The sequence below is a fragment of the Sarcophilus harrisii genome, chromosome 1, assembly GCF_902635505.1.
Source record: "Sarcophilus harrisii chromosome 1, mSarHar1.11, whole genome shotgun sequence".
NCBI lineage: Eukaryota > Metazoa > Chordata > Mammalia > Dasyuromorphia > Dasyuridae > Sarcophilus > Sarcophilus harrisii.
In genome coordinates, this window is record NC_045426.1 from 355,620,156 (window position 1) to 355,634,137 (window position 13,982).

At 34.8% G+C, this 13,982-nt stretch overlaps 1 protein-coding gene across 10 annotated transcripts in view; it reads left to right on the plus strand.

Moving 5' to 3' along the window:
- Positions 1–13,982, plus strand: part of TCF4 (transcription factor 4) — a 422,297-nt gene that overhangs the window by 406,943 nt on the left and 1,372 nt on the right. For 8 of the 10 annotated variants that reach the window (XM_012541488.3, XM_023496179.2, XM_023496177.2 and 5 more), the window contains 5 exons: positions 1,547–1,682; positions 3,190–3,352; positions 10,252–10,481; positions 11,026–11,166; positions 11,387–13,982. The exon at positions 11,387–13,982 is cut by the window's right edge and continues 1,372 nt beyond it. In XM_012541488.3, the coding sequence (XP_012396942.1) occupies positions 1,547–1,682; positions 3,190–3,352; positions 10,252–10,481; positions 11,026–11,162 (666 nt within the window). In that variant the 3' untranslated portion in view covers positions 11,163–11,166; positions 11,387–13,982. The remainder of the gene's footprint in view (positions 1–1,546; positions 1,683–3,189; positions 3,353–10,251; positions 10,482–11,025; positions 11,167–11,386) is intronic. The other 2 variants (XM_031945930.1, XM_023496182.2) reach the window with 1 other exon arrangement.

Below are 13,982 nucleotides of genomic sequence, written 5' to 3' on the forward strand. Positions count from 1 at the left end.
TATTCTGTATTTACTGAGTCAGGTCAGCAGAAAAGCTAAGTTATTTAGTTACTCAAGGAACCAGAATATATTTAGTTTGGTCTGAATGAACTATATACTTCTCCTAAAACTTCTTAACTAATTCATTTTGAAATTAATAAGAATAATGCTTTGTGGGGGAAAGAATTCCTTTGTTAGCTATACCAAATAGTTAAAAATATTTGTTGTTTAGTTTTTTGTGATTTTCTCAATCAGATCTGGTGGTCATTTTTCCCTTTGGGAAAAAAAATTATTTATTTATTTATTTTTTCGATCTCAAATTATTAATAACAATTTTGCTTTAATACTTTGTATCTTTATTAGACAAGTTGTCTTATCTTCTGCAGCATCAATTCATGAAAAATAACTTTAGAAATAGGAATTTTATTTATATTTCTTTAGGCTCATTATCCTACTCCTACCTACATATGCCTTTGTGTATCAGTTAAGCAATAGATTTTGTAACATTTTTTTTTCCCACAGTAGAAGGTCTAACTTTCAAGTCAAAGATGTGTTATATTTATGTTCCTCAAGGTTTATCATGTCTTCTTAGGTTGTATTTAGGCACTTAGTACTAGTCAACAATTTCTCCCACAGTTATCACATGCCAAGGGTACCTGAACTCAAAAATGTGTGTCCATACCAAATAAACATCTTGAAGGTTTCTTTTCAAGTTTACTGCCCATTTTCTTCTTTGTGCATTCTTTGCTGGAACCATAAGAAACATTAGCTTATCTATCATATGATGTTTTTCTGAACCAAGAATGGTATAAAATAATGAAAGAATCTCCAGTGTGCTTGCCTGGCAATGATGGCATGACTGGTGTGTTTAATAAAACCTTTATTGGTACATTTTCCGGTGTGGTGGTGTTGGCAGAAATGGTCCCCCTTTGGATTTGGAACTCGGCAGCTGATGAAATACAGTAAACATTAATTTGGAATGGGCTGCCAGTTTTGGAAAGCCAGGTGACATTTTATTATATTTGTACTGAACAGGGGCTGTGCCGCATACTGCTGTAGCTTCCGCTGTCAGAGGCTTAGCTGGCATTATGGAAAAAAAAAATGGCAGGCCTGAGAATCTTATCCCCTGAAATGAAAGTCGAATGCCAAATTGAAATTCCTACAGGATTTCCGATAGCAATGGGGGAATTGAGAAGCCCACAATTAAGCATATGGGCATTAAGATAATTGTCAGATCTGTTGGCGGACATGATAGAAGACAGATGGGTACGAATCAGTGCGCTCCACTGCAGCACCCTGGGAGACAATTTGACGTTTTACCTGCCTGAGCTACCCTGCCATATTTGTCACTAAATGTGCGGCACAGCATCTTACTGAGTGTTAAGTGTTTTTTGCATGATAGTATAGGTAGATGTGTGAGACTCTGGTGCCCTCTAGTGAAAAGCAATTGAGAGCAATGTTAAATGCTGGTGTCTCCTTCCAAGTGATGTTTGGCTGTCTCGGGAACTAGTTGCTTCACCTTAATCTCCATTCCTCCTAAATTCTATGTCATTTCTTGCTTTTTTAGGTCGGTGCCCATCGCGAAGATGGTGTAGCTCTCAGAGGCAGCCATTCTCTTGTGCCAAACCAGGTTCCAGTCCCACAACTCCCAGTTCAGTCGGCTACTTCCCCTGACTTGAACCCTCCCCAAGATCCATACAGAGGTGAGTCCACCACATAAGTGGTCTTGATCCATCTGTTTTGATCTATAAGCTTTACCAGTTCCCATGTTAGGTTAGATACTGACATTTGTATACTTTAGTATTCATTTCTAGATTAAAAATTGGCACAGAATCAAAGATCAGGTTCAGCATGATAAAGTAAAATGAGAAAACAACCATTTAGAACCTATTTTTCATAGGTGCTATTTCTCCAAAAACTGTTTTTTTTTTTTTTTCCTCAAAAGTCCTTTGGTGATCTGGTTTCATTTGAGTGGAGAATGAGACAGAGTGATGACGGTAAAGTTTATTTTAGTTATTTACACATTTTTCACTCAGTCAATAAAATTACCATTCAAATCACCTCACATGGTTAGATGTAATATGACAGTGAACTTTGCAAAAAGATAGGGAAGAAGGATTTTTTTAATTGAAGGAAATTTAGGAAGAAAATTGGCAGTATAAAGCAGAAATTATCAAATTAGTTCTCTGGTCAGGAAAAATCCAGCATGATTATATACCTCCTCTGATAGACAAGAGGTTTTGTAACTTATGAACAGATACCCATGACCATTTATTGTCTACAACTTATTTCAGGGCTGGAAATTTGAGAAGACATGTAATTTATTCCTGTGCCTCTTAAATAATCCCAAATGATTAAATTTCAAATGGAAACAAACTTTTAGATCAAAATAGTTTCTACCTTCAATAATAATTGCTAGAGCCAAATTTTAAAATTTTGTCATAAGCCCAAAAAGATGAGTCACGTCATATCCCGGGTTTCCTTCTGAAGTGTTTATCAGAACTGAACAAATTGAGGATGTTAACGGCTCAACTTTCTGGGCTCATAGAAACATTTACAGTTTGACCTTAGCATCATTTATTTTTGATGTTAGAAGTTACTTAGATCCAGTAGTTAAATTACAATTTTAACCATGACCATCTATGATTAAAATGAAAACGTGTAACTAACTGCCTAACATATATATCTCTTTTAATCACTAATTATTCTTTGAATGAGAAGGAAATCTACTTCAGTAATATCATTATGGTATCTTTTGATTTCTTACTGACTGAATGTATTTATTTTATTCCATGGAAATAATATTTTAAGGATTTTTTCTATTAAATCATGCACATGGAAAAAACTCAATATAATAGCTGATATTTACTTGGGTTCTTAATCAGAACATTGAGGTGTGTGATTTTCATGATTATGATTTTCATTGCAATTAAGTTGATGTTTTGTAGACAGTGAAATTACCATCTACTCCAAAAGATTGCAAAATAGAATTTAACCTCAGAGCCCATGCAATGAAAACTGGTTTCAGCAGGTGCATTTTTGAAACTTCCCCAGAGAGCATAAAAGAGTGACAGTATGAGTACGAGGATCGGAATTCGGGAGTACTCGTTTGTATATTTGGCACCCCCACAACATGTATCACACACATCCATACATTGAATCTTTGGTTTAAACATTGGCAATAGTAACAGCCTTTTTTTTCCCCTCTAGGCATGCCAGCTGGATTGCAGGGGCAGAGCGTATCCTCAGGTAGCTCTGAGATCAAATCCGATGACGAGGGAGACGAAAACCTGCAAGACACAAAATCTTCTGAGGACAAGAAATTAGATGACGACAAGAAGGATATCAAATCAATTACTAGGTCAAGATCTAGGTAACAGTATATAATACTGTCGCTTCATTTAATTCCTTTATTGGACTTTGATGAAGTGAACAGAACAAGGAAGAAACTATTCAGTTTTTTCCTAGCAGGTAAATCCACAGCTGAAAAGGCCTATTCTAGAAGTACTGATAGTATCATTTCAGATACCGGTATTCTAGTAATGCCTAAAATACTCTTATAATCATCAATTTGGGCACCAAGCAAATTATAGCCATAAAAAATAATTATTGATATATTCAAAAATAAAACAACATATTTTTAATGCTCATTTATAAATTTGATGCAAAATGTTATTCTTTTTTAAAAATTTCTTTTAAAAATCAAAAATTGCAAAACAATATAAAATAAGATAATAGTACACTGTACTCTTTTCTCTTACCCTTAAAATACATCTGAATACTTACTTTATCCCAATTTTTAATAGCACTGACACTTGTGTTTATATGGTGACAAATTGAGCCGTGGTTAGAATGATATCTAAATTGTTAACATTCTTCTTTTGCAGTGTTTATATAGGTAGAAGGTATGATAAATAGTTGTATTCATCTCCTAACTGATATTATCAAGTTTATTTTTAATGCCCAATATAGTTATATCTTGATTTTTCTTAAAATTTTACTTCCATCTGAGAGTATGCTCCTCTCTTGCTTGATCTTTGAGTTCCCTTTAACATGTTTCATTTCCACAAGGAAGCTTAATTAATATCACATTTATAGAGTACTTCCAGGTTTTACAAAGCATTTCCCAACAACAATCCTGTGAAGTGAGATTAAGTGACTTGTTTAAGATAGTAAGCATCATAGCCTGGACCTGACATTGCTCTGCAATCAGGTGTAGTCTGCAGATTCACTGGTCCTTCAGCTGAGCCATACAGCCTCTCTTTATTTACTTTTGAAAAAACCATGATTATGTTCAGGTATCTTTTAACAAACAAGAACAGACTGGTATCTTTATCTAAAGATTTTGTTAGACAAAACGTAAATTCAGCCATGAATTCAGTCTACCTATGAAGTTTATGGTCTCTGGTCATGATGAAGTTAAGGCACCTAAAGAGAATAGCTTAGGTGCTGTCTGCTACTAGTTGGCTCATTTCATTAGAGCACCGACTAATAAGGTCAACATCATATCTTCATTGGTCATGGATTTTCCATTGTTGTCTTCTAAGAATATAATCTGTTTCCTGAATTCCAGTCAGACACTTCACAAGAAGGCAGCCAATTTAGAAATCTCGGAAGGATTCATTCGTGCAAATCCATTACCAGTAAAATAAAACCTTTTCAGATTACATGCTGGACTTCCTAGGTCAGGAGAGCTATTTTAGTACCACCATAGCACATTCTATAAAGATGCAGTAGTGACCTTTAAGTTTGAAAATAATATAGTTGAGGTTGTATTTAAATGTGTAGATGTTCTATTTATTTGAATGAAAAAACTGATATACAGACAATGTACCTTCTATACAACTTCTCTGCACAATCACTGTTAAGTCTCTGTTATTGTCAGTACCTAGCAGAGAGCAAGTATATTAACCAGTAGGCTGCTGTTGTCATACTAAAGCTTATCAAGCTAATCCCCATCAAAGGAATATATGCCTGTTCCCATGGCTAAAAAGGGAACGATCAACACACACAGCATACACACACACACACACACACACACACACACACATACATACAGCATGGGAGACATGCTGATCTTGAAACACTTGTGCCAGTGTGTTGATTCACTACCACAGTGACACAGGATAACATTTCCACCTGTTTTTCAACTTTGTTACAGTTGCCACAGTCTAAAAGTTTTGTATAAATGTTATAGGCTAAATAACCCAATTTATGCTTATATGGACATTAACTTAGGAATTCTTGCAAAAATGTGCAGTGAAATAATCCTAGTATCAGCTTCTAGCCCCCAAAGTAATATAAGCAGGAAGCCCACATGCTAATGCTTCAAAGTCTCCCTTCTGCCTTCTACCTTCCAGGTGCTGGCCTATAATAGTTCTGATGGATTTTAAGTACCACCTGTCAAAATTAAGGCCTAAACTATGAGGGATGAGGGAACAACTCAGATAAGGCCAAAACTAAAGAAGTAAAAGAGTCAGCTAATGAGGATCATGAATGTAGGAAACAAGAAATAGAGGATACCATAAGGTCAGCACTTGTTGTAAGTATATAAAATATAGCACAGGAGGTAATATAAAATGAGAAGGAGAGGCTCATTTCAAAGGCTTCTTGGAACATTCCTCTCAGCAGTGACATGAGGGAACCATCTCTTAGCTCTTGTACTGCCAGTCTCAAAAGTCCTGGCCTGGAAGGACTCTAGAAAGTTAGTTATAGAGAGGTGGATTCCAGAAGTATGTGACTAGCAAAGGTTAAGAAAAATCTGTTGAGCAATCAACATTTGAAATTGTTTACTAGGCACTAGAAATACAAAATCAAAAGTGAAAGGAGCTCTGGTTCACAAGGAACTTAAAATCTAACTGGGGGAAGAAATTTTACATTTAGAAATATCTACAAAGTAGGTTGAATTTAGGGGAGGAGGAAATAACAGATTGGGGAATCAGGGAGATTAAGCCACACTATAGGAATTTTCCTACACCTCTAGCCCTATTGGTCACCTCCTCATCTGAGGGACACAAAGACAATGTTCAATCCTATTGTTTGAGAGAATATGTAAGTAGCTAGTGCTGGGGAAGGGGAACAATAATACTAGGCCTTAAGAAGAGGAAGGCTTGGGGGTTGGAAGCATAATTTCATCAAGGAAACCAGAGAAAAATCAACATACAGAGAGAAAAATAAAGGAGAGCTGATTAAGGAAAAGAAATGTCAAGGAAAAATTGTCACATTAGTGGACAAGAACTGAATAACAAAGAAAACTGAGGCCAAATTCCCAGAGAAAGGTGCATAAGGAATTCTTCAAGCCTTACAAAAATATCAATAAAACAACTCTAAGAATTTCTATGAGAGTTCAAAAGCAGCATCAAATTAAGTGAAAATATCAAAGATATCAGCAGAGAAATATAAGCTGTTAAAGAAACCAGCAAGTCTAACAAGACACTAAAGAATTTAGAACAAAACATAAACACTCGCTATAACAGTAGATTCTCTTAAAAGAGCAACAGACAACAGAAATGGGAATGCAAAAGTGCAAAAGGGAAAATATATTAACTGTGTATTAAGAGGCAAATATTTGAATATCATCTGGAGTTCTTTAATACCCAACTTATGCACTAATAGTTCAACATGACTCATTTAAATTGAACTAAATTCCTCTAACTGTTACTGGATGTTGGAAATGCTTTCTGTGTTGTAGAGAATTTAGGATTAGTAACAACTACTAAGTAGCATCCTTACATTCTGAACTAATAAGCCTGTAGTTCATATTAAAAAAGCTTTTCTTAAGATCCATCAATCTTCTAAGATTGGACTGACTCAGCCAACAAGCTACAAATCTTAGAAATTAAAATTCCAAAATGGAAAAAAAATAATAACAGTGTTAGCAGTGTTAGATATATTCTGAAGATATTAAATAAAAGATAGGTTTTTCTTCTAACACTGGTGGCCTCAATAAATTTTTTAGTTAAGATTTACTATTGAAAAGTACTTAGAATTCCTTAACAGCAAATGTTTAATAATGTTACTACAAAAATATAACAGGAAAAAATGTTACTCCCTCCTATTCTTCACTTGCTTCCATATTTGATAGAATTCTGTGTACACTGTGCAAAGACTCTGATATTCTAGTCATATTTTAGCATGAATGTCCATAATGCTATTTAAATAGCTGCCAAGGCCACCTGCCCAAGTACTAAAGTGAGGGTTGGCAATTATGTGGTAAATTAGGGTTGTATACATTCCAGATATTTTAGACCAAAATATTCACTTGCAGCACACCCTAAGCACTCAATAAATGATCCCCTTATGTCTTCAGTTATCCAAATTGGCTGTCTAATCCCCCACATAATTGCCAACTCTCCACTTCACTTTGGAATAGGGAGATTTGGCAGAAGGTGTTCTGTTTGGGACAAAGAATTAAGATTCACTTATCCTGATCTTAGCAAGCATTTTCAGAGTATTTTGTAGGTTACTGCTAAAATAAAAAGCATTTATCTCTTTTCCACTCATTTTGCAAAATGCCACTGTTTCCATGCTATCCTCCTTTCTTTTATGGACAGGAAAGATGAGAGAAAAAAGTACAGTGATAATTTGAGTATTTTCATTTCATTCTTTGTTGGTAAGAAACCCTAAAGAGATGCTTCTATGTGACTAACACTTCTATGTTGCTGTTCAATGATCAAATCAATTCTTATTAATTTAACTAGTAGCTATTACATATACATATTAATGGATCCTTTGAAGTTTCAGTAGACTGTTTTAATTTGTTATTGAGAACCTTCTCATTTGAAAAGGTCACTCTTGTGACATTTAGTTATGCTTCCAAATCTGTATTATAAGCCAACAGTGTTGGAAAAAAAAAATCTATGCAGTCTATTTGCATAACCAATTTATTTATTTATACATTTATTTATAAGTGAATAATGAATTAAAATTACTTATTAGCCCATGAACCTTTGGAAAACAAGTTCTCATTTTCAAGTCTTCTTTGTGTTATATATAGCACAATGTTTAATGTACAAAATGATTACCCAAATGATTGCCTTTTTGACTTTACCTGGGGGAAACTTGCTTCTGTTTCTGTTCCACTTATTCCATTCAGTTCATTATTTCAAGTAGTGTTGATTTCTAAAGGACCTAAGTGCTTTATTATAACAGTATCCTGCTTACTGGTTTCAGAGGATATTGCAGGCTTGGGAGTAGAGAGTAGAACTGCAAATTAAAGGATCCATTTAAGTGAATAAACAACACTGGGTGGGGGGGAAGCAAAAAGAAATTCATTTTGACCCAACCCAGCTATTTTTTAATCCTACTCATTTCCAAAATAGCATATCAAGGAAGCCTCACCATGCATGCCTTACTGGGCTTCCTGAGCTTAAAGTTGGGAGGAGCCACATTTTTCCAGTCAGGTCATCAGGAAGTACTTGTTGCAGTGACATACTAATGACTCTTTTCTCCCCTTATATTTCTTTTCCCCTTGCCTTACATCTTAGTCTGTCTATACTGTGGCTACCAAGGAAATCATTTTTAATGCACCAAGCATCTTAAATTGCAGATGATTCCAAAACCCAATTCATCACATTATACAAATTGATCTATGAGGAGGAACCACCCCAAACCAGTATTTTTCCATACCCAAACGATTAACCAAAAGAAATTGTTAAGTCATTTCAGTTGTATCTAACTCTTCAGGGCTCCTTTTGGGATTTTCCTTAGTAAAGAATTTGCCATTTCCTTCTAATCCTTCTAATCAGATGAAGAACTGAGGCAAACAGTTAAGTGATTTGCCCAGGGTCACATAGCTAGTAAGTGTCTGAGACCGGATTTGAACTCAGGTCTTGATGATTCTGGACCCAGTGCTCTATCCCCTCCCAGAAATTAACTTATTTTTCTGTAGAAAAGAAAGACAGAAAGAGACACAGATTCAGCTGGTCATTTCACATTTCAACAAAGAAAGCATCTTTCTTTACTCAGTGAAAATTTGGACTTAAAACACAAAAATCTTAGAGGCATACAAGACTTTCATACATCATCTAGTCCATAGGATTTTTGACATCTCTCTAGTAACCTCTATTTGATATTTGTTACAGGGAGCTCACTATCTATTGTGGCTGCTCATTTCATTTTTTTAAAAGCTTAAAGTTGGAGAATAAAGTGCTGTTCTCAATTAAGCCAAAATTTGCTTCCCTATCATTTTCTTGTGTTGGTCTATGGTTTGCCCTTTGGAACAATACAGAGCAAGTTCATTTCCTCTTGTAGGTAAAAGCCCGGAAAATATTTGGAAATCCCTATCATCCACCTCACCATCTACTACTAAATAGCTATAAATTTACTCAACTCTTCTTCATTTATAAATTTCCCAGACTTCTCACTAGCCTGCTCACTCTGTGGATAAACTTTAGTTTATCATTATCCTTAAAGTGAAGTGCCTGGAAATAGGAACAATACTCTAGTTGCTTCCCTCACCTATTTTTAAAATAATTGATTTCCAGAACAAGAAAAAAGCTGTGAATCATATAATTTGATCTCCTGAGACGTAGAAAACAAGGCTCAAAAAAGTTTGAAGGTCTTGCCTAAAACCATATAGCTGATAATAGCAAAGTATGGACGACATCCAGGTTTTAGAACTTCTTTGTCTTATTTAATTAAAAAAAAAAAAAACCTAAATTCAGGAGCTTAAACCTATTTCTGTTTTACCTTAGCTGACTTAAGTCTATTGAGATCTTTTTAAATCATTTGTTTTCCACTGGTTCTAAATACCACCCAGAATAGAACTTTTTGAAAAACTTATTTTAAAATGTATGTTGCTTAAAAGGGTCGTGCTCCCTGTAGGGTAAGAGAAAACAGGCTGTGGTGCTGCTTTTTGAAATGTAATGTTTGTTGTTGAAATGTGCATTGTTTCATTTTGGCTGATATCCTACACTTTCATTCTCCCAATGCAAACAATATGTGGCTCTGATTCTGGCTTGGCCACTGTCTCCAGTTTGATGTGGGGATTATATCTTTGATAGAATCATTAGCTCTTTTCTCAGGTCAAATACATGCTGGAGATTTAATAGCATAAAGAGTTTTCTCACCCCTTTGAAGGGAGTTTCAACAGCAAAGCCATTTGTAAAATTCTGGCCTCAAATGGAGAATCTCAGTGAAAAATCTTAAGGAAAAGAAACCCGGGAGGAGGAGGAGGAAGAATAAAGAAAATATTTAGAAAGCTTTTCTCCTCACATCATTAGAAAATATTATGTCTTTTTTGTTTGCTTGGTTTTTTTTTTTGTTTCACAGCAATAATGATGATGAAGACCTTACACCAGAGCAAAAAGCAGAGCGTGAAAAAGAAAGGAGGATGGCCAACAATGCCCGTGAGCGCCTGCGTGTACGTGATATTAATGAGGCTTTCAAGGAGTTGGGCCGCATGGTACAGCTCCATCTGAAGAGTGACAAGCCCCAAACAAAACTCCTGATTCTCCACCAGGCTGTGGCCGTCATTCTCAGCTTAGAGCAGCAAGTGCGAGGTCAGTGGTACATCACATTCTAATTTCATGTGTGATGACAAGTTTAGCCCTGAAGTTGATAGTATTACAAGCACTAGCAAATCTCAGGCAAAGTTCTTATACTGTCAAGCAAAGAAATCCCAGTATGATTATTCTAATTTGAGGTCACATTGAAAGTCTATAAGGTAATTTGTTCTTCTGACTAAAGTGTTTAGACTATCCCTAAGTGTATTATCTGAATCCAGAGTCTAGAATATCTGTCTTACACTCACTTTCAGAAATACAAACTTGGTATCCAAATTTAGTATTCAATCTGAATCATCTTCTTCCTTCCTTCCTAGTTAAAAACACACACATTTAACATACATGCAAAGTACATTAATTACCAGCTGCTATTGTAAAATACTCATTAATTTTGTACTGCTGTGAAAACACCAAGATTCATGACATTACTACTTTAACCCCAGAAGTAGTACTTGAGTTAACTAAACAATTGGATCTAGATAGAGAGCAAGTTCACCAGACTGAACCATTTGACAATGCTCTTTACTTTAATGTTACACAGAAAGGAATCTGAATCCTAAAGCAGCATGCCTGAAAAGAAGGGAAGAAGAAAAAGTATCTTCAGAACCTCCTCCACTCTCGTTGGCGGGACCTCACCCTGGAATGGGAGATGCATCAAATCACATGGGACAGATGTGAAATGGTAAGTTTTACTTTCACCCAGTATAGATATAATTGTTAACATCAGACATTTTTTAAAAATAAGTTTTAACTGAGACTTCTCCCAGATTTTGATTGAGAAAACAATTCTAAAATTCAAAAGTTCAAAAATTATAAAATTCTGAAGTTCAAAAAAAATAGCTTTTATGCTAAAATCTGTTCATTAATTTTCCTTTTTTTTTTTTTTTTTACTTCTTTCACAGGTCCAAGTTGCCACATTTCTTCATTAAAACAAGAGACCACTTCCTTAACAGCTGTATTATCTTAAACCCACATAAACACTTCTCCTTAATCCCCCTTTTTTTGTAATATAAGACAAGTCTGAGTAGTTATGAATCACAGACGCAAGAGATTTCAGCATTCCCGATTATCAAAAAACAAAAAAAAGTGCAACTTGAGGGACGACTCTCTTTAACATATCATTCAGAATGTTTAAAGCAGAATGTTGCGAGCTGTGGCACGCAGCCCAGAGACTGAATGGCAATCTTCTCCACACTGTGGAACAATGCATTTGTGCCTAAACTTCTTTTGGAAAAAAAAAAAATATAATTAATTTGTAAGTCTGAAAAAATATTTAATTTAAAAATTGTAAACTTGCAATAATGAAAAAGTGTACTTCTGAAGAAAACTACATGAACGTTTTTGTTGGTGTTGTAGTCAGCTAGTGTTTATACTTACTGGATATTGAAGGGGGAGCTTTGCTACCCTAGTTACAAAACCAGCAAACGTCCTAATGAAAATGAAGTGATGACATTAGCCATTCCTTAGGGTAGGAGGAACAGATGGATCTTATAGACCTATGACAAATATATATATATAAATATATATATAAATATATATTAAAAATTTAGTGAATATGGTAAGCTTTTGTTCATTTGTTTCAGACTTTTTTCTCCTGTAAAAAAATAGTACTGATTAACTTTTTTAAAAAAAAAAAAGATTTTACTGTAAATATGGATTTTTTTGTCTTATTTCTGTCCCTCTCCCCTGGTTTGTTATTGTAACCTGTAGTGCCAACTCTGTCTCTGGAGGGGGAGTACAGGATGAAATGCTGACCCTGATGTTGCTTCTCATTCATAAATAAGTAGAAAGTTGTTTCTCCAGTCTTTTGGGAACACAGGACTTAAAAGTCACATCATGTGTAGATATTACAAGCAGCATTATCAAGACGTGGCAAAAATGAATTTGTCGGAATCGTAATGTTGCTCTTGTGACCCTATTCTGGGATTTTCAGAGGTACAAGGTTAGAATGCTACAATGTTACCACTGTGCCTTCCAATGTTTATATCATCAGAAACATAACATAATCAAAGTGGCTGTGATTTTAAACAATTAAAGTGTTACCTACATGTGTAGCCTAAGTAGTGTGCAGTGAGGCGTTTCTGAATACATGGTCAGATTTTTGAAGAAAAAAAACAAAAAATAAACATCAAATCAGAAAATTGCAAGTAGTGTGATAGATATGATTGGTTTTCTTTCTTTTTTTGATTTTTTTTAATCTTTTTCTTTCCAAGTGGGTTTGCTAAAGTGTAGACCCCCTTTCCTCTGCCTCCTCCTTAGTTCAAAAAATGCCAATATCCAATCATCATGCAGCATTATAACAAGCCTTATAAGTCCTAAAGCATTAAGTTGCACTTTCTCAAGGAGGGGTAGTACAGTATTTCTCTGGCCAGTATGAATGAAGTTTATACTTAACATATTTGATAGTAACATAGATCAAGCTATGTGGCACAGCAACTCATCAGATAACTAGCTTTGAAGTCTGGGCACGATTGAACCAACTTCCATAGTGAATCTTATAATGATTGACTTTGGTGTATAGTACAGTTAACAGGTAGTGCTCCTAGCTAAGTATTTGTCAGCATCCTTTTGTCTCTAATTCTAGTTTCTATTTTTACAGCCACACAAACTTGGCATGTATTTAAAAAAAAAAAGAAAAAAAATTCCCTGTTCAAGTAGATTTTCCACCTATCAGCACTGAGTAAATGCCATACATCCATCAAAATGGTCTGAATGTTCCATCTGTTCTCCTGTTTTGCCAGTTATATAGTAATGAAAAAGACATTTGTAAATTTTATGCAACAAATGGCAAACGTATCATTATTTTGAAATTGTGTATGTAAAAGTTATATTTTTACATGTAGACTCTTGTTATTATGTGTTTTAATACATTGTATCAGTTTTTGTTTAAAAAAATCTGTGTGATTGAAAAAAGTCTCATTTAAATGAAATAGTGAGATACAAGAATCTGAATTTTATGTTTATTTCTGAAAACGTGAAGAACAAATAAGATAGTTACCATGTGGTCACCTTTACGCATCCATTAACATTTTGATTAGCTGTGTGTATGTTCAAAACTGTAAATATGTTCAGTAGAGGTAAAACTAAAAAAAAAACTTTGATTTGTTGATAAGTTCCTAAAATGTGGAGGTGGATTAAAAACCCTAGGAAAATAACAGGACTCAAGCTCTATGAAAAGTTCCATTTAGGTTTACCATTGAAAATCCTCTTTGGGGGAAAAAAATTCTTCCGCTTTGCAAGAAGAAAGGTATAGAAGAAAAAGTTCACTCTCTAAATGATTGGAACCATTGTGTGTTTGGTTCCTTAGAATATTCAAGGTGTCATTGTACTAGGTCATTCTACATTCATACTTTATAGTCCACCAAGGCTGGTATCCCCAAGAACAATTTTATATTGGAAACACATATGCCATTTGATCACACTCAGAAGTGTACACTACAAAATACAGTGTTTACTTTTACTTTTTAGGGAACTGGAAATACTCCTTCAATTTATGCA